This window comes from Lichenostomus cassidix, chromosome 2 (assembly GCF_008360975.1).
Source record: "Lichenostomus cassidix isolate B80296 chromosome 2, HeHo_3.0, whole genome shotgun sequence".
NCBI classification, from domain to species: domain Eukaryota; kingdom Metazoa; phylum Chordata; class Aves; order Passeriformes; family Meliphagidae; genus Lichenostomus; species Lichenostomus cassidix.
Genome location: NC_139482.1, coordinates 128,316,170 through 128,336,465, shown reverse-complemented (window position 1 = coordinate 128,336,465; position 20,296 = coordinate 128,316,170). Strand labels below are relative to the sequence as shown.

Here is a 20,296-nt window from a genome sequence, read left to right as displayed (position 1 = left end):
AGCTGTGGCTGGTCCTTTTGGACCATGAAGTGCTATGAATTTTTACTGTTCCAGCAAATGATACTGTGCTAGCATGTGTGAAAGGGATGGTAGAAAGCCCTTCCCTCCTTCACCCTCATTCTTATCCTCTTACTCCCTTCACTACATCTGGCAGTGCCATTCCCTGTCTGCATGAGTACAAGCAGAGTAATTTTAGGCAAGGGCAAATTTCTACCATATGTTCATGTCCTTCTACTAAGATAACCGCAATAAACAGGCTGGGGGAGTAATTTAATTCTAAACATCTAATGGATTTATGTTTAGGATTAGAATAAAAAACTGTAACTATGATAACTTTGTGATAAATATGATAGCATCTTGTGTAATTTCAACTGTCCAAGTAATTGTCTAACAATCAGTCTATCATTTCATCGCTGCTACCTAATTATTTTGCTTTTTTTGTTCCTGCTTCCCCCTGTTAGCTTTTGACTCCTGTGGAATGCTTGCCTTAGATCAGAATTCTTATCTGGTAAAAATGGTAAGAGAGAATACTCCAAGACCAGAAGAGATTGTTTATACCCAATTGTACTTGTCATACCCCTATTTTCTAACATCTTCCACCTCACTAGCTTAAATTAATTTCTTTCACTTATATTTCTGTACATTTTCTGACTTAGGATTTTTTTCCCCTGTACAATGAAAATGCATAGACTAGAGCTTGCATACTGTCTTCTTTAAGCAAACTTGTGCTCACTGTATTTCCAGTAGTCAGTCATTATGTTCTGTATATTAAATGAGAGTTGTTTCTGAATGAGAGGTAGGAACAAGGAATTGTGATACCCAGGCTGCCTGGCTGAGCTGTCTTTTAAAATTTCCTATGTCTTACTTTAAAGTGCATTAGGATGCTTCCATGTCAATTTTAACTTCAATAAAATAATAAAAAGGTTACTCAAGAAGATGATAAAGTGTTTTTTTCTAAGATGTTGATTACTTTTCAGTTTTGCATATGAAAATAAAAAGAAGGCTCTAAAAAGATCACTTTTAGCATTAAAGTGCATTAAATGTTGCTTCTCAGTGTTTATTCCTAACAAGTAAGGTCATTGTTCTAAGTATCCAGGTCTTAAATTATTTGAGAAATTTTAGTGTCTGTGTCTTAGATTACAAAAAAAAAAAAAAAGGTGCTATTTACAGTCATTCAAATAATGTCCGTTAGCTGTCTGTATAACACAGGACAAAATTTCAATCATTCTGCAACCTGTGTTTCTGTGTTTTATCTCTGCTAAAACCACAAGTGTTCACCTTGGTGTCAACCTGTGTGTAGTGATGGTTGCTCTAGTATCCGGTTTGTCTGGGTAAAGTTTCCTCCGTAATAAGGATACAGTTTCCTGAAGTTCCGTTGAATGATAACTAACAAAATGCGAATCATTCAGTGTAAAACTCTCAGTTTTTCAATGGTAAAATAGTTGAAAGCAACGCTTTTCATTCATCTAAGTGGGGAGGTGGATGAGGGTCAGAGAACCCAAGGAAAACTCAGCCATCTGTAGGCATTGGCATTCCCCACTGCTGCTGCCTTTCTTCTATGCTATGGGATTTTCACACTACTTTATCCTAGTGATTACACAGAATGATTTGTTGATGTGTCCAAATATCTCTTCAGTATAACACCTTGGTTGATTCTGTATTACCCACACAAGAAGAATATAATATAAATTGAATACTTAATTGTGCAGTTACTCTGCATAATTTATGATTTCTATTTGCTCTTTAACAAAACTGCAGAATTGAAAAATGCTACTGATTTTTTGTATTTTACATATGCAATTATACTTTTTTTTTAAAAGAAGTCATTAGTTCCTGGCCATTTCTTTTTGGCTCTTGATTTTCATTTATAGTCAGGGTAATCACAATAATTAGCATAATTTGACATAAATATCATGAAAAAATAATTTCACTGGCTTACACTGCCCCTCCAGATTTGGTTGACTTCAGAAGCCAGTTTGGTTAAGGCTCAGTCATTTTGTTTACAGTATTCTGTGTGTTACCATTTGCTTGCTTTGTATGTTATTGTAAGAGCCTTGTTTGTATTGCTAATGCTTTCTCAAAATATATCAATTTTCAAAGTTTAGAAGTTTTTGCATGCTTGAAATAAGTAAATCAGTTTATAAAATACTAATTTTTAACTTCTTTTTCTTAGCTTTTATTTAACAGTGAAGCACTTGGACAAAACGTTTGTCTAATTTGGGGATGGGGAGAAGGGATGTTGGACTGCCTGTGGTTAGGTGCTATAATATTGTGTCCTGCATTGCATCAGATAAAAACTTGCAGTGGTGTTGAATTGTATTTGTTATTAATCACTGAAGAGCTCACGTGAAAGAAGTAATTTATCATAACTCAGCAGCAGTTTGCAGGTAAATTTTACATAGGCCACTTGGCAATAGTATTAATACCATTTTGTGAAGTCAAAACATTTATGTGTGGTATGTAACAGAGACACATGATTAAAACCAGTGCATATGTTACTATTGATGTGTTCTCTGTTGTAATATGGCATTTGTTTTGCCTTGCACTGTAAGCCACCCCCCAAAAAATTGACTTGTAAGCTCTGCAGGTTTCACTCTGGTGATGTTTGCATCTCTTTCCATTGTAAGGGGGCTTTGGCAGTAGGTTGTACATGACAAGATTACCTTAGTAGCATTAACTATCAGTTTGGCCAAGCTACTGCCATGCCATTGTAGCTCCTCTCGGGCTATAATGTGTGTGTTCTTTGTATGTGTTTGTGTTTATTTATTGTTCATCTTTTTCCTGTGAAACAGATTGCAGGGAGAATACTCTGTTTAGCATATGTTGTTTTTTTATCCTCTTTCCTTTGTAGTGTTCCATTTCTTTTGAAAAAGAACTTGTGCTTTTGAAAAAGTACTTGAAACTTGGCATCAAGCTGGTCTTTGGCGATTCCTATGAAACCTCACTCAAGTTTGTCTTAGTTCGTAAGTCATTAGCAAATGCAGAGTGTTGCCATTTTCAGTACAAGTTTGTTGCACTTTGGATGCAGTCCATAACAACTGATTCTTAGGAAGGCCTGTCCAGCCTGAGCACCGTGCACTCTTGAGAGTGGATCAGGGAGTTCTCAGCTTTGAACACCTTGAATGAAAGCAAGAAAATGTGTCTGTAGTTTTGCCAGTAATGGGACTGACAGCCTCAGTGGGGAAACCACTTTGTTTAGATCCAGGGGGTGGCAGATGACAGCAAGGTTCTCAAGCACAACTGCCCTTCTTTTGGAGTGGTAAGGATTTCAGAGCTGTTGGACTGTCCAGCTGGATAGGTAATGGCCCAGCTCTTTTGCAAAAAGACCAGAAATAGTCTGGAAGATATGGCTTGTAGCTCTGTGATTCAGAGTGCTGTATAGTGTGTGTGCAGAAAAGGAGTGAACTAAGTTCATTTAGGGAATTTAGCCTTTGCTGTTTGTTATAATTATTTCTGCTAGATAAAATCTATTCCTTTCAGAATAGTTTTTGTTATATAACTGTATGTGCTAATTTGCTGTACTTTAGTTTTGAAAATACACAGTTCCTAAGTGAAGTTCTGAGATGGCACTAAAGATGTGTCTCAGCAGTCCAGAAGTTAAATATACTTTCAGATACTTTAGCTCTGAAGATCTAGTGGACATCTCTGAAGACTGCTTTCAGATTAAACAGAGATAAATTTAATCTTTTCCTAAATCTCCTCCTATCATGATGAGCATGCCCATGTACATATGTTCCTAGGCACATACATACCCAACGAGATACACATAGGGGCAGTGGATAAGAAGAGCTGCACATGCTGCAGAGGCTTTCCAGTGACACCAAGGGTCAAAGCAGTCCTTTGGGAATGCTGGTCGGCTGATGGAAAGCTGCCACATCTCCATGTCTTCTAGCGTTTCCTTATATAAGTGGTCAGCTCAGGACCAAAAATAGGCAGGGTTGATATAAAGTAGTCTCTGTTAAAGTCATCATGTATTTAAGGCTTCTTGCATGGAATCATCTTATTAATTAGCATTGGAATTTCTATGCAGTTTAAGTTGTATTCAGTTTTCTTACATCCAGAGCCAGAAGAGGCAGCACAGTAAACACCTCTTACCTCCACAGTGATGACTTTCTTTTCTTCTCTCTTTCATCTCTGTTCTATTTTGCTTTCCTAGTAAGAATTACAACTAAAGCTCTAGGTTTTTGTGTTTGGGTCGTAAATATTACTTTTCTGCTTGGACTACTGAATGGATTACATTTATGTAAATCAAAGTTATGTAACTTGATTTGGAAAGATTACTTTTTCCCTTTCCAAATATTTCGTCAGTCACTCTGCAAGTAATCATTGCTGCATAACACATGAAAATTCTAAAAAATATGACTCATCCTTTGTGTGCCTCTTCCCAGGGTAATGTCATAAATTTTAAACAGTCCTGTTTAAATAATTTAGGATAGGAATATGTTGTGTTTCATGCTTGTGACACTGGGCATAACTTTTATTGATTACTTGTATTTTAAGGACTCTTTACTATAATCCAGGGAAATCAAAGATGGCCATTAACAAGCACAAACAGGACCTTAAAAGTGTTTTTCCTTCCAATATGTGCTAAAACAGATGTTAATACGAAGGATATGTAATCTTAATAAATCCCTTTCTGCCTGCTTGCTTTTTGTTACAGATAGAAGTCTTTGCATTTCAGAAACAGATTTTGTACAGTACAGAATTAGTTTTATTTTTTTCCAAAAAATGATAGAATAGGAAATGCTTAAAAGATTGCCAAACCATGTATTTTCAGAGTACCACATACGGGTTTAGCTATGTAACGTTTAAATACAGAGGGATGAACACTTACATTTCTGCAAGCTGCTTCAAAAAATGACTGCTTTTTGAGAAGGCTACAATTAGCCTGTGATTGTGTAATAGTCTATTAACTATTTTTTAGTAATTTGGGTTTTTTGGTAATTTAAATATTTGGAATATTTTCATATCACATTTACACTATAATTTATTGCAATAAGATTCAATATTTGCAGAACCCAAGAATAAATTTTGCTTTTGGATATCATTTCTGCATTTATTTTTTGAAGTAAAAACCCCTTTACTTGACAAATTAATCAAAACAACTTTCATTGTGGATGGCATCATTAAGAAGTATACTAAACAGTCAATTTGGATGGTATTTGACTGGTTCCAATGTTTTACTGAGCTGATCTGGCTCACTGCACCGAATGATGCCTGCAGCCTTTCAGAATTCTCAATGATGCTGCTTTTTCCTTTGATAATAGGACTTGCACATCTATTTCTGTGGACCTGACAGAAGCTTTCAGCTTAGTTCATTAAATTTTTACAGTGAAAGCTGGAGTCAGTTGGATTTTTAGACAGCTGAGAGGTTTAGGAAGAATAGTTTTCTGCCGTGGATCTGTAATTTTGAAAGTATGTGCTCTCCATCCTCCCTCCTCTGCAGCTGATACCCTTAAGAGGTAAATGTTTCATTAAATGGTGATGAAAGGATTGTTCCTACTTGTTTGAATTAAGTACATCTACCAGCTCTGTTATTGTATATAGAAGGTTCTTGTTTGAAAATAAAGGTTACATACTCAAGTACCCAAAAACTTGCAAATAGTACAACTTGAACCCAGTCTTCACATTCTGTTGGGTATAGTCATTAAGTACATGATTAAGGATTGTATTTCTGTAGGCTTCCTTGCCAGTTTACAGAATGGACTGTGTCGACTGAGTGAGTCACTATTCTGTATTTTCTTTCCACCTCTTTGTTCAGTTATAGAGCTACGCCTTGTTCTCAGCACATTATTCGAACTATTTTGAATTAATTAGCTATTTTTTTTCCTCTGGTGCTCATCATGATAGTATCTGAGTGCCTCTGAGATGTAATTACGTTTCACAACCTTGTGAGACAAAAAGTGGGTATAATCTCCACTTTCTAGGAGATAAAGCAGGAGTTGAGGCACAGAGAGAATAAAACCAAAAAGCCCCATTTTTATGGAAGGTGCAGACTGAATCATCGATGACTGCATTGTCTCAGTGCTTTAGGATACCGTACAGTTAATCTTTCCCAACCACAACTTCCAGTTACACCCATGAGTGTTCACTATTAATACAAACGAGACTGAATCACAAGTCAGGCACTCAAATGTTTATTGCTGAAAGTTGGGCTTAAATTACTTTCTTTACATCACAGAGAAACTCCAGAAGACATGCAAATAAAGTCCAGTTCTCTAAGGCATTATTCAGCTTATCTAACCAGAAGAGTGGATTATCTGTCCTTGCAGCCTCCTCCATTCCACACCTTTTGCAGTTTACAATAGAGCAGTGCAGAGGTGGCAGAGGCAGCAGCAGCCTTTTTTCCTATCACTCTTCCTGCCTTTCCAGCAATTCAGTTTTGTCCACTGAATAAGCAAGAGGTCCCACGGCATTGTAGTGCAGCATGTTTTCTCTAAAGACTTTATCATTAATGCATATGCAGAATGGGGCAGATCAGGTCACTGGAACACCTCATTTTTGACATCTTCAAACTTTGCTTGCTTTCTCAGCCTCGGAGCTATTCACTTAATGAAAGATGGGTCATGGGAGTGGTAGGCAGGTGGGTAACATAGCTTTGTACCACAAGGTTCTAGATGTTAATCTTTTGGGTTTTGGAGCAAATTAACATTCCTGAACAGATTATTCCATTTGATATAATTTGATATTTTCATCTATGTAAGACAGTCTGAGTTGAAAACCTTGTCTTTCCCCTTTGGAGTAATAAAGTAAATTACTGCACTAAGACGTCACTGAATTCAGTGTAGACCATTAATATCACGACATGCAGTGTTTTGTCCAGTGAGTTTTGCATGTGTTTGCTGATGGCAAAGCAATTGAAAGTTTTTTGGGTTGAAGAGCAGAATGTACCCAAGGGACTTCAGGGAAAGTGATTCAAGCTTTAGCTTCTGCTTTGCCTCTGTGGACTTGTCCACTAGAAGTTATTTGTCTGATTCTTGGTCTTCTGCTGGTCCTAAACTCAGAATTTACTTTGTTTTGTCTTGCAAGGAATGATGTGTGAAATGAATCCAGTTCAGGAGCTTAATTACCTCCATCTCTTAGGTTGCACCTAAATTTTCCATTGCAGCCCTATTCACCTGTAGAGCAGCTACCAAAACTGAGTCTGTAAAACTATATAGAACAGTGTAACAATTACTGTATTTTTAAACTGACTACCTTTAAGACCATCTTGGTAGTCTTAAAAATTGAATTAGGGAAAAAGTTGACGGATGGGGGAAGAGAAATGGGCCCTGTTTATCAGGACGTTGTGTTTATCTGAGTGCCCTTCATGTCTTTGTGCAGTCAGTACTCTTCTGTGCTCAACTGCTTGCCATTTTTTATGTTGCAATACCATGTTTTCCTTAGTTGGTTTCTTCTGTTGTCATTTTCCACTTCTATTTTCCCTGTCATTGCCCAATCAGCTCCTGTTTCATTTCTTCCTCCCAAGTTGTCCTGTGATTTCCCTCAGTGTTTTCCAGCTGTACATTTTCTTAGTGAATCTTGCATTTTGAGTTTCAGAGATGAAAAGCCATACGTTTTTTTTGCACCAGCTCCTACTCAGAAAATTCCAGCTCTCTCTCTCTGGTCCTTGAGTCTTATACTGGACCCCAGTCCCAGTCTGCCTGAGTGGTTCTCCCCATCCCTCCTCCGAACATATCCTCTCGTCTTCCTACTCTTTTACTGTAGAAACCCTGTCTGGTTTCTAGCATTTCCCTGCATGCTCTACTTCCAGCTCAGACTTCCTGAGCTTCAGTCTTTTACCCAGTTGCCAGTATTCCACTGGTTTAACATCAGCCTTCCTTTCCAGCAATAGTCTTTCTTTTCAGGCTTCATCACCTAAATTGCTCTTCCTTGTAGCTAGTCCTTGTCCCCTCTGCCATCCTTACTGGTTTGGTGCCAGGAGTGGAGTGATGTGTCTGAGGGAGAGGGCAGTGGAAAAATTTCCTGCTGGAATTGTGGAAGAAACCCAGCTTTGGTCTGAGCAGTGAGAGCTGTGACTACAGAGAAACCTATTCTCGGCCTCAGTTATAGCATGTCCAGTGTGTAATCCTCAGGAAATTAAGCTGCAGAGAATGTGCAAACTGCGTTTATTTCTAAGAGCTTGTAGCTTACAGGAATGGAAAAGTTCTACCTTAGCCAAAAAAACCAGTGTTATCTCCAACCCAGACTTTTAGATTCTTCACCAAAGTATTGAGTTAGTAGAGCTTCTACAAGGAAAAAGAGTTCATTGTGGCTAAGACTGGATTAATATGTGATTCTTTTTCTTATAAACAGTGGTTTTTCTTTCAATGCCAGTTTTTATGGACATTGTGCATGTGTGTGTATATGTGTGCTTAAACTGAGACAGCTAGCATGGAAGATGTACTGTAGACTGATGAAGGCCTGGCAAAGTTATTAGCTGTGAAGGCCTGGCAAGGTTGTTAGCTATGTGAAATAAAATGTACTGAAGGAAATCCCCATAGTATTGCATGGTCAGGAATCAGGAGGCTAGTTTGATTGGCATTTCAGATTATAAAGTGACTTTTACACAGAAGTTTAAAAATACTTAAAACTTGTTATCATTTGCATTTTTATTTAAAAATAAATTTGGATTTAAAACAATGGTGTGTTTTCCAAAGAAAATATTCCTGCTTGAAATATCAGTCTTTAGGTGAGTTTGCTAACTATGCTGATACATGCAAAATGAATTAGAAATACATTTTGTCTTTGAAAGAAGGGTACAAACCACTGGGTTGCAGTCAAGTGACTTTGAGGTATAATCCTGACTGTCATTGATTCCTGTGGGTTTAGGGCAAGTCTGCTTGACTCTTATTGTTTGCACTCCTAAAGTCTCACAGAAGTGCTGTGGGAAGAGCTATTACATATTTTTTCCGTCTTGTAGGCACACTAATATACATTTGCATGTTAGCTTAGTATTAAGTTTATCATTAGAGTGAAATTGCTTTGCCAATAAAAAATTATGCTATCTGATTCCAATTTTTAAAATATTCTTGGGATATCTTAGGAGTGTGTGACATACAGATCTTTCATAGGCACCTAGACATTTAATTGCTATGTAAACATCTGTTCTCAAAGTGTTATGAATTAATTTAATTAAGGAACTTTTTGATTACTTCCTCTACTCAGAAGAAAGAGATGGTGCTGGCCCAATGAAGCAGACTGATGGCACCTGAATGGAGTCACTGCCAAGGCTACAGCAGAGCACTGGCATTGAGTTTGGGCTGTGATTCATTCAAAGCCCCAGCCTCCTTTTACTGCAGTCCTGATTTTTTGATTGCCTCCCTCTATTTCTTAATGATTCCTTAGTGCTATAGAGTGCAACTTGAATCAAAGTTGTCTTCTCTAAATTGTAATTTTTGCATTGCGATGGTACTTTTTATTTAGAAGATCCAGAGCAGTTGCAGGAAAACTCGTTTCATACATGCTTACGTGGAAGTTCAAGTATGGAGGTGTTGGGTAACACAGGAGCCGTGGTTTCAAAATCACCCCAACCTAACAGTAGCTGCTACCAAAAAACGGGCAGCCAGCCTCCCAGTCTCCTTGGCGCAAACTGCACATACCCCTTCCCTATATTGACTGTAGTTGCTGATGGGATTTGTTGAGCTGATTTTCCTGCAGCTGGTGGATGAGAGGCAGAGGGGGAGAGGGAAGGAAAGGTGATCTCATGGGCTTTGGCAGCAGGCTGCAGTTGGATGGGGTTAAGCCATCCATTAAACCACACCCAGGCCAAGGTGCCAGTGCCTGCTCACTGGAGCGTGCCCCTCACTCCTCGCAGCAAGGTGTGTGCTTACAGCCCTACAGCCCATAGTGCCCTCAAAATGAACGCTTGAGTTACCTTTGCTAGTCTTTCATAATGCTGCTACTTTCTTGCTGCGTTTAGAGTAACCTAACACACTTAATCGATGCGTTTTCTCTAAATCCTGCTCATCAGAAACTGGTTAAACTAGTTTGCCATTGGAATGCTCCCCGTCCCCTCTCCTGGATCCTGTCCCGATTTCTGTAAATCATCACCTTCCTGAGGCTGCTGAAACTTTTCCTCATATCAGCTAGGCTATGGTTTATACCTTGAAACCTAAGCCCTTGTTTTCTTAACCAGAGAGAAAGCTTTATTTGTGGAAGCTTTTCAAAGCCTTTTTAGCCATGTCTTTAAAGTTCCCAAGCCCTTCATTTGGGAGGAGACCAATGTTGCTTGCTATGGTTTCTATTTGGTTAAGCAAACCTCAGTGCCAGGCTGGGCTGTTGACTGCTAGGGAGAGAAATGAGTGGGCATGATTTCCTGATGTTTCTCATGTCCCGGTGCATGCATAGTTGCTGTTACTTATTATTTTCACTCCAAACTGATTAACAGCAGAGCTCAGAAGGTACAGTTGCAGTTTATCTTCCAGGGTCTCAGCAAATCCAGCTCGACTTCAGATGCTATCTATGGTCTCTGAGCAGCAAGGGGTTTCTGTTGAATGCACTGCTCTCTGTACCCCTATAGCAAACACTGAATTTAGTTCCTGTGTATAACGTACTGATCTCATTTCAATTCCTGAAAAGCTCATGACACAGTATAATTGAATTTGAATGTTCTGCTATTGCACTAGGATAATATTTAAAGTTAAATAGGTGTGAAGCTGAATACAAACAAAACTGATAAGATAAAAAGAAGGTTGAATGCAAGTACCTAATCAGCATTGTTGATGAACAGGTTTAGGGTTTCTATGCAAGGAAATTACAAGGAAGATAATTTTGAGAGGATGTAATTATTTTTATATAAAAATGTTTAATTTAAAAAAGCACCTCACCCTTTTATCTGAAACTATAGTGTAGTTATTGGTAAAAAGAAAATAATTTATGTAGCACAGAAACAAATTGTTATTGAATATTTCTATAAACTGAAGTTATGGTAATTCAGAAGGCAAATCGAGGGAAGAAATCTGAACATTGCAGAGGCTATTATTTTTCATTTTTACCATAGGAACATGATAGTATTGCATGGAATATTGGTGCCCAGTTGCCTTCTTGCTTGGGACAGGTTGCTTTGGAAATCTTTTTCAGCAAAAGTCTCTATTACAGAAGGCTAGCAATTTCCAGTTTTGTTTCTAAATTATTTGTTTTCTAATTATTTTAAATGAAGCAGGGATAAGAAAAGTTTGAAAACTTGTTATTTACTTGGAAGTTAATTTACTGGTGATTCAGATAATACCATGCAGGACACCCTGAGTAAAGAGCAATGACCATAAAACAGATCTCAGGGGTCACCAAACCCATGTGGGAGGTCAGTGGAGGAGACAAAGAAGTGGTCGTTTGTTTATGGATGGCCATCCTTCAAGACAGAATAAGAAAATTCTGCAGTGAAATCTCCAGTTCTTGCAGTAATAGTTAAAAATCTTAATATAAGGAAAGTCATTGTTGATTAAACGGAGAGAATCAGTTTGAAAAACAAAAAGAAAACCATCTGATTTTTGTCTGTTGAAACAGTTTACAATTAGAAGCTCAATATAGAATAAAATTAATCTTTTGTATTTTTTGCAAGGCACAGGTTTCCTCTCTTCCCCCCTCTCTTTCACTTCTCTAAATTTTATCATTTGTGATTACTGAAGATCCAATAGAGCCTTTTAACTTTTTTACGGAGCTGCAAGAATTTTTTTATTACTTTCTGGTTCATATACCAGGATTTGTCTACAAAGAATTCCTTACATTTCAAAAAGGGTTACTCCATTCCATATTCTCGTCCTTCTGTGAAATGTCAGTGTTCAGTAGCTGCTCTGTTATTCCTTGGAGATGGGGACATCTGCTGCATGAGACTACAGATGTTGGCTAATGCCCTGAAGAAACATCTATGTATGGAAAATCTTATCTGCTTTAGGCACTGTGTTAGATAGATCTCTGTACAGACAATACAACTTCTAGAGGGTTTTGGGAAGAAAATTCTAGTCAATAAATAAAGCATTTTTTATTTAGATAATACCTTTTTAGTAAACACTAGTCTGAAAAATTGCACTCATTTTAGGTGTGTAACTTATGAGTATTTTGCAGTTTTAAGAATGCATAGACTTGATGTAGAAGAGGTAAGGCTGCCTCTTTATCAGACCATTATTGTAAGCAAGAGTCTCCTTTTGCTGCTTCTCCTTTAAATACCAGCACACTTGAAAATTTTGGAAAGGTTAGTCTGTGGCATAAGCGCTTTTCTGTAACAGATTTGTATAGTGTTGAATCCCAGATGGAATCAAAGGAGCAAACCGATTTAAGCTTTTAACCAGCATGCAAGGGTATTTTAATGAAAATTAGTCTGATTCTCCCTTTGAAGCCGTGCATGTGCTGAAAAGGAATGCTACAGATATTCCTTTAGGTAATGCTGATGAATTCTCTACCATTACTTATCTCAGATTGCTAACTCTTGAAAGCATGTGTTTATTCTTAATCGATATAATCAGCGGCTGTCTGTTCTATTATGATTCCTTAATCATATTAACCTAAATATTGCCTATTAAAATTTATATCCATGACACTTATAATTAGGTAGCTGCTGACAAATCTAAATCAATCTAAGCAGAGTAACAGCATTTGAGTTGGTGCATACTCAAGAGATGGTCTGTTTCAAGATTTGCACAATTACTTATTTTTGAAGGGTGCAAGGAAATAATATTTTGTGTTATTACAGTTATGGTTATTCTGCCACTTAGTATAGATTACTTCAGCTTTAGATCTGGTTCCTGGACTCCATTATTCCTTTTCCTGAGTTCTGTGTTCCTATCCTTGCTTCCAGAACATTGCCCAGCACCATCTCACGGGGACCATGTTTTCATTTTCTCCTGTAGTCATTTCCCTTTTGCTTTTTTTTCAGCCTTTCCTTTTATTCTTATCGTCTTGTATATAAGTCAAATTAGGAGCTCACTTACTAGTGCAGCAAGTAATCTGATTTCCATGGAAGTACATACTTTTTGAAACAATGTAATGTGGGGGTTTTTTTTTGTTGTTTTTCTGGGATGGGTTTTTTTTTGTTGTTTGTTTTTTGGTTTGGTTTTTTTTTCAGGATGAGTTCTTATGTGCTGTTCTGTCTCAATCCAAACTCACCAGAAGGACAGGAAATACACCACATTGTTTATATAAGATGAAATGTATAGATTGTCCTCAATTTTTTTGAAATGCAAAAGACTGTACACTTTATCAGGAGAACCTGAGATATTCTTTGTTATTTTATTTCCCTTTTAGATGCACTGTATGTGCCAACATCAGGGACTGCAAAGGACGAAGCAGCTCAGGAAACACCTGACTGCCTTGTGAAATATTTCAGTGTCGTGTGGTGTAAGGCATCAAAGAAAAAGCACAAGAAGTGGGAAGGCGATGCTATTCTTATTACAAAAGGAAAGTCAGTAATATTGAAAGACATGGAAGGCAAAGACATTGGCAGAGGTACTGTAGAATTGCATACTTGCTCAAGGGAACACCTGGCAGAAAATCACTGTGCTTTGAATAACAAAGACCCAGCTCTTTAGATAATTTAGTTCTTCATACCAGTGTTGACCACAGGATGAAAAAACAGTAGAGATTTTGGGTTTGCTTTTGGTTTGTCTCTTTTTTTCTCAGAGAAGGGGGGGAAGACTGCAAGAAAGCTTTTTATTTATTACATATGAGGCAGATGCATGGGGGAGGCTGGAGCAGGCTGAATAACATTATTCACAGAAACACCAAATGCTAGTCCAAAGAGAGGATCTGGAAATCAATGTCTGAACTAATTCAACAGAAATGCCAAATGAGAGACGAGTAGTTGATTTTGGTTGCTCACGTAATGCAGAAGTGAAGGAGTTAAAATTCTGGGAAAAGATAAAGGTAAGTTTCTTGTAGATATTCCAGTCATTGGTAGGGCAGCCAGGAATTTCAGAGGTTGGATCTCTACTTTTCAGCCAGTCAAACAGCTAAAAATATTATCTTTGTTGGAAAGACAGGCAAACACCAACATTTTCCAGCCCAGCCAAAGTCAACTGTGTAGCAATTTTTAGTCTTGTAGTTTTAGCAGCAGCTGCTGCTGTAAGACATAGTTTGGGTTGATATCAGAGTTAAAAATAAGACTTGCAAACCATAGGCTGCCGTCAACTCGAAGCAGTAATTTTTTACTGAAAGCAAAGCAAGAATTAACTTTGCTAATGGAGCCAAAGATATTCTGTAAGGGAGGAGGATTGGACAATGTTTCTGCAAAGCATAATATGATTTATTTTAGGTCGGAGATGGCTTCTTTGCTCTTTTGTTACAATCATGACATTGTGAGCCTTGTTAGGACTGGGCAGTTTTGATTTGCAAATGAGTCTGTGACTTAGAAGTTAATTTGAATTTATTTATAGAAAAGCAATGTATGTACAGACTTGCTTGTTTTTTAAAAAGGCAGAGTGAAAGAGAGTAATGCCTGGAATGCATCAGCCACCACCCTGTTGTTCTTGTGTTTTTTTCAAGTCCTGTCTTCTTGAATTAACAGCAAACACAATAGAAAAATGAACCTTGTGATTTTCTCTGGTAAAAGTTTTTTTACCATGTTTGATGGTGTCAGAGAGCACAATAATACCAATGTCATTAGTGCTAACTTCCCCATTCAGAGTTGCTTTCAATTCTTATTGATTCTAAAAAAATAATAAATTGACCAATTTAAGCAGTGTGAGTTTTAAATTTCTGCAGTTATTTAGCTCACCAAGTGAGAAGGAAGGATCCAGTAGTGGTGCTTATCTCCAAAATAGTCTATAATACTAGGAATTTTATAGTGAATGTGTATGAGCCTCTCGGATTATTATTTTTAAATGGGAAGAAAAAGGCAAAGGAAGAATATTTCTTTCTTTCCTTAGGCTTACCAGGTCTGGATCAAGGATGGCGCAAGGGAACCTAAAATCAGCACAGATTATAGCTCATTTCTGAGGCAGCAGAACATCTTTCTGTTCTCCCCTGCAATGTCCTAATTCCTTAATAATGCATTGCAAAGAATTTAGGACGTGCTCTCTTGTAAATTACTGTGTGTTACAGAAACAGTTATTTTTGGCAGCTGCATAAACAGTTGAGCTTTGTAGGTTTGCTTTTTGCCTTCCCTGTTTCTATCTACCCTTAAAGCCCATCCTGTCTTAGAATTAGACTCTTCTGAGCAGCATCTGCACAGGGATACACCTGCATTCAGTGTGTTCAGCCTGAAGCTACGTAGAGATGATAACAGAAAACAAAAATGCTGAGCAAAGGAGATCATAAATGCCCTCCCTAACTCCCCTGTTTAGGAAGGCACGTGTATGCTCTTCTGTTCAGGCATCTTCAGCTCTTTCCTGAAAGCAAGTTCTTTCAAGAACCAAACAGGGTTCACTGTGTGCTTTCTGAATATTTTCAGAGGAGCAGAAGAAAAGTATCTCCCTTTTTGCTCAGACTGTGAAACACCTCAGTAATTTTTTCCTGTTAAAGGAATTCAAATCCAGACCTTCACCTTCCAACCTTTCACATTCCAAGAAGTGGCAGACCTGAGCTTTGCAAACAGCTTCCAGGAGTCTTTATATGTAGTGTTTGTTGGATGAAATGTGCCTTGGGAGGCCTTCCCTCTTTCTTCACAGATGAGTGATTTAACTGCTGATCTACACAGTCATAACGTTTGTTTTTTGTTTTTTTGTTTGTTTTTTTTTTGGCCCAATTGAGGATCTAAGCCTGTTTATCCAAAGTCACACAAATTAAACAATTGAGGTAAAGAACTCTGAAGTAGAGATATGGCTTTGACCTCTCTGAGTTAAGAAATTATATATGTCCTCTGCTTCTTATGTGAGAGCTTCAGCCAGTAGAATGCTATTTAAAAGAAAGAACCCCCACTCTTTCCTACATTGTTTTCTTAAAAGAAAGTGGCAGCTGTAGCTGTATTGTGTAATTAGACCAGTAGTATTTGTAGCTGCTCTGAGAATGCACCCACCTGACTGAGCCCACCAACTACTGAACTTACTCATAAATCTTGGCAATAATCAGGGCATGTTCCAGAGCATATGTAGAAGTGAAGATTTCAGATACATCTGAATCTTTAAGTGCAAAAAAACTTATTGAGATTTATTTTAAAAGCAGAATACTCTGTTTAGATAAATAGCAAGAGGGGTTAGGAGAGTTCTTTTGGGGGCATGAAAGAAAGGGAAAAGGACCTAGGATGGTTATTAAGGCAAGCTGCTGGATTTTATGATATGGGGCTAATTTTCGAAAGTTCTCTTAAACAGTTGTTTGACATTCAGTAGACTTGGTTGGTGGTGAGGATGACTATTTGCTCACATACTCCACTATATAATTCTGCTTATTAGCACTCACATGTGACTTGGTTAAGGAGGGAAAGTCTTTATGTGTAGTAATCAAATGTTTCAAAATCTGATACCTTTTCACAGTTTTTCCTTCCTGCAGATGAGTACTGGTGTTAAGGAAGTCGTACTTGCTGTGTTGTCCTAATTCATACATTTTTATATTTTTTTAGGTACTGGATATAAAGCTAAAGAGCTAGACAGTCTTGATGAAGGTCAAACACTGATGGTTGGAGGAAAAGAAATCGAAGTGATGGGTGTAATTTCAGCAGATGATTTCAGCAGTGGCAGATGTTTTCAGGCTGGACTAGGGACTCATGACACAGTCCCAACTGCATTATCTCAAACTAATACAAAACCATTCTGTAAACCATTCAAAAATGTCTGTCAACCCAGTACTAAAGAGAATATGCTCAAAGATTCTCAAACCTGCAAACCTCGCCATGATCCAAATGCTTCAAGTAAGATTGAGATTTTTACGTTTCTTTAAACATCCTCTGACTCTCAAAAAATATTGAATGTGTAACCAAAATTTTTGTGTTCCTCAACATATTAAGTATTTCTGACATAGAGTACTGGTGTCTAACCCTGTTAGGATTTTGTCATGTGTGTTTCTAACAAGTAAAATACTCTGCACTGCACAAAGTTTTCCATAATCGTTACAGATGGCTGTGGAAAGACGTAGGAATAGTTTCTGAGAGTTTTGCCAAGGAAAAAGATCAGGGAAACAATCTGACATGTGCTAGAAGTTCTAGATGAGCTCCAGCTTACCTCTGGAGTCAGTGAAGCACTGCCATAACATGGCAGCACAGTAATTGCAGTAATAGAAAAGTTGTGCCACTTTCAGAGAATTGCTTCTGACAGTGCCTGATTCTTCAGAGCCAGTGAGTGTAACTACTGCACTCAAACTCAACCAGATATGTTTTGGAATAAATGTTAAGTTTTATAATTCTAGAAGTATTGTGTGCTGAAGAGCCTTGAGAGTTCACATACTGCATAGGAATAGGTTGGTTAAGCAGTTGTGTAAGGGGGACCCTCTAACATTTGATAGCTGCAGGAAGTGGTGTTGATTATCTAAACAGAAGCATTCTTTTGTCTACAAACCATTCAGGAGCTGTATTCTGCTGGTGGCTCAATCTTTCAGATGGAAGATAAAAATGAGTGTAAAAGATGTTGCTAAGCAGAGAAATGCTTATTTTAAAAAATACATTTTTTTTCTACATTCTTACTGTAATACCTCCATCCTAGTTTTTACCTCTTATCCTGATACTGTGGGACTTTTTGAAGCTGTTACCTGGCTGCTATGCAAATAAACAATGAAATCTTAATCAGGTGGTAATTAGGGGTATCACTGGCCATTTTGCAAAGCGTCCCTATTAACACCAGCTTCTGGTCTTAATTTAACTTGATTACGTTTTATCTAAGAATGTTCCTTCCTGTGGTTGCAAGGTGATGCTGCATTAGCATTCTAACTGAAAATCTGATGAAAAAAGCTGATATACTCAACACATAGATTAACTTCTTTGCTGTTTCTGCACTGGTTTGTTAAAAAGTTACATTTTATTCTAGTTATCTTCCTTGACTTCTGGTGAATTTGAATACCTTCTATCAGATTTCGGGAGCTCTCAACACATCAATAGGTTGGACTCTCTGAGTCTTTAGGTCTGCTTACACAGGAGAATGACATTATTTAATGCCTGATTGCATAACCTCTTGCAGAAGTTACTGAGATACTTTACAAGACCAGAACCTTGATATTGCGACAGTCAGAGGTTTTCATGTTGAAGTCTGTGATTATAGTTGATTAAAATGCAGCTTCTACAAAATGGAAAGATGTTTATCCTTGTGCTCAGCAGAACAGAGCACAGTGACAAAGATGTAAAGCTATGTCTTCCATATATGATTTCTAAGCTTTTGGTCCAGTGTTCATCCAAACCTTTTTTCTTCCTCATTTTCATCCAAACTTTTGTCAGAAGAGTTATCTTTTTGTCACCACTGGCTCTTAAATATGTACACATGCAATTTGATTTAATCCACCAGAACTCAGCCCTTTGTCAGTAAGTAACAAAATCTTTCTGACTGATACAAGCCTTCAACCAACCTATTCCCATGAATCAACTATCAATACAGATTTATTCTAGTGACATATAAATACCAGAAGCTGTAAATTACTTTCTCATTCTGTCCTTTGACAATACAATTTTTCAGTGAAGGTGTGTAGCAGCAGCAGAAGCAAGCCAGTATAGACATTGTCTAGCAAAATTATGATGTTAGAGTTTGTAAACAGATTATGGCAAGCAAAACTGTTATTCAGATGTTGCTCAATACTTCATTCTCTCTTTGCCTCTGTATGTCTTCAAACTTGTCAGCCTCTTTTATTCATGCACTGTGGCAGTCTTTGTCAACTCATGCTCAATCCTTCCTTATTTTTCTTTAGTAAATCAATGCATTTTATCTCTCTTTCTTGGGCAGAGAAGTCTTTCTGGGCAATTGCAAGAATATCCCCTTGAAATGTAGTGCTTAGATTTTATGTAGGTTATTGTTTATGTTCTTTTTCTTAGACTTCCACTTCAGAAGTATTTTGGAACGTCTTCTGATTTAACTCTATGAATTCAAAGTTATCATGCAGCTTTTATTAGGTAGGCAGTTTCACCTCATCAGAAAAAATAATCCCCTCATATTTCTCAGTTTATCACCTTTACCTTTGAGAAGAATGCAAACTATTTGTAAAACCTGTAAAATAATGTTTTTATGTAGAAGGCAATCTAGGTACTTAGGTGTTTTCAGCCTGAGAATGGTCAATATATTAAACAGTATTTTTAACAGTCATTAGATCATTAACTTTAACACTAACAGATTTTGCTAACAGACTAAAAATAATGATTTTGTGTAATACTTGATTATGTTTTGAACTTCAAGATTCTCTAGTTATGCCACGACCAAATGCAAGTCATCAGTGGATGTTCAATAAGGCTGGTTTACCTGTGGTGGATGTAGTTGTAGATCCTTACATTGCAAATAACCTCCGCCCACATCAGAAAGAAGGAATTGTATTTCTATATGAATGTGTAATGGGAATGAGGTAAGATATGAATTATCCTTTTAGATTTTAGTACCTATATTATTTTCATGTCCATGTTTGAAATGTGACAACTTGGGAAATTTTGAGCAATTGTACAATTAATCAATATTAGTAATTTTCCCCCAAAAGAGGCTGCACAAGTGTTTTCTGACCTAAATGTAGCATCATGCATGCCATGATTTTGCCAGATGTTATTAGAAGCTAGTGCACCAAGAGGCTTAGGTTTTGTTTTGCAAAACCAAGATACCAGATTTTGTAAACACAGACGTAATCAAAGCCATGCTGATGAACACTGCTTTCTGGGATTTATATTTCATATAATTCATAATTATTAATGTAATCTATAATTCAGGCATTTAGAATAAAAAAGATATTATTTCAACCTGTTGAAAAAAATACAGCATTGTTTTCAAAAGTGTTTTCTCAAGTCATAGATTCCTTAAGGTATTGGACAATAATTTTAGTTCTAAAAGCAGATTTAAACTTTAGTTTTAAAGGACTAATGCATTACTGTAGAAAATGAGACTTTTCATTCCAAGGTCTTCTAGTATAACTGAATAAAAACCTACAGTAGACTATAATAAATATAAATATGTTCTTTATGGTTCAGAAGACAACCACAGAAGCAAATCCTTAAGCCAGTTGTGAATAGTTGTCTTTTACAAAGTTACCACCGCCTCATTACATCTTACAGAGTGAGTGGCAGATTTGGAGCTATTCTTGCTGATGAGATGGGCTTAGGAAAAACACTGCAATGCATTGCACTTGTCTGGACTCTCCTGCGTCAAGGGCCCTATGGATGCAAACCTGTACTAAAGCGAGCACTGGTAGTCACCCCTGGGAGTCTGGTGAAAAACTGGAAAAAAGAATTTCAGAAATGGTTAGGAAGTGAAAGGATCAAAGTCTTTACAGTTGATCAGGT

At 37.3% G+C, this 20,296-nt stretch overlaps 1 protein-coding gene across 2 annotated transcripts in view; it reads left to right on the top strand.

Annotated features, from left to right (window-relative positions):
• The window catches only part of RAD54B (RAD54 homolog B), a 63,953-nt gene that overhangs the window by 26,191 nt on the left and 17,466 nt on the right, over positions 1–20,296 (top strand). The window contains exons 4-7 of one of the 2 annotated variants that reach the window (XM_085053221.1): positions 13,219–13,419; positions 16,466–16,753; positions 19,212–19,374; positions 20,069–20,294. In XM_085053221.1, the coding sequence (XP_084909347.1) occupies positions 13,219–13,419; positions 16,466–16,753; positions 19,212–19,374; positions 20,069–20,294 (878 nt within the window). The remainder of the gene's footprint in view (positions 1–13,218; positions 13,420–16,465; positions 16,754–19,211; positions 19,375–20,068; positions 20,295–20,296) is intronic. The other variant, XM_085053222.1, reaches the window with a different exon arrangement.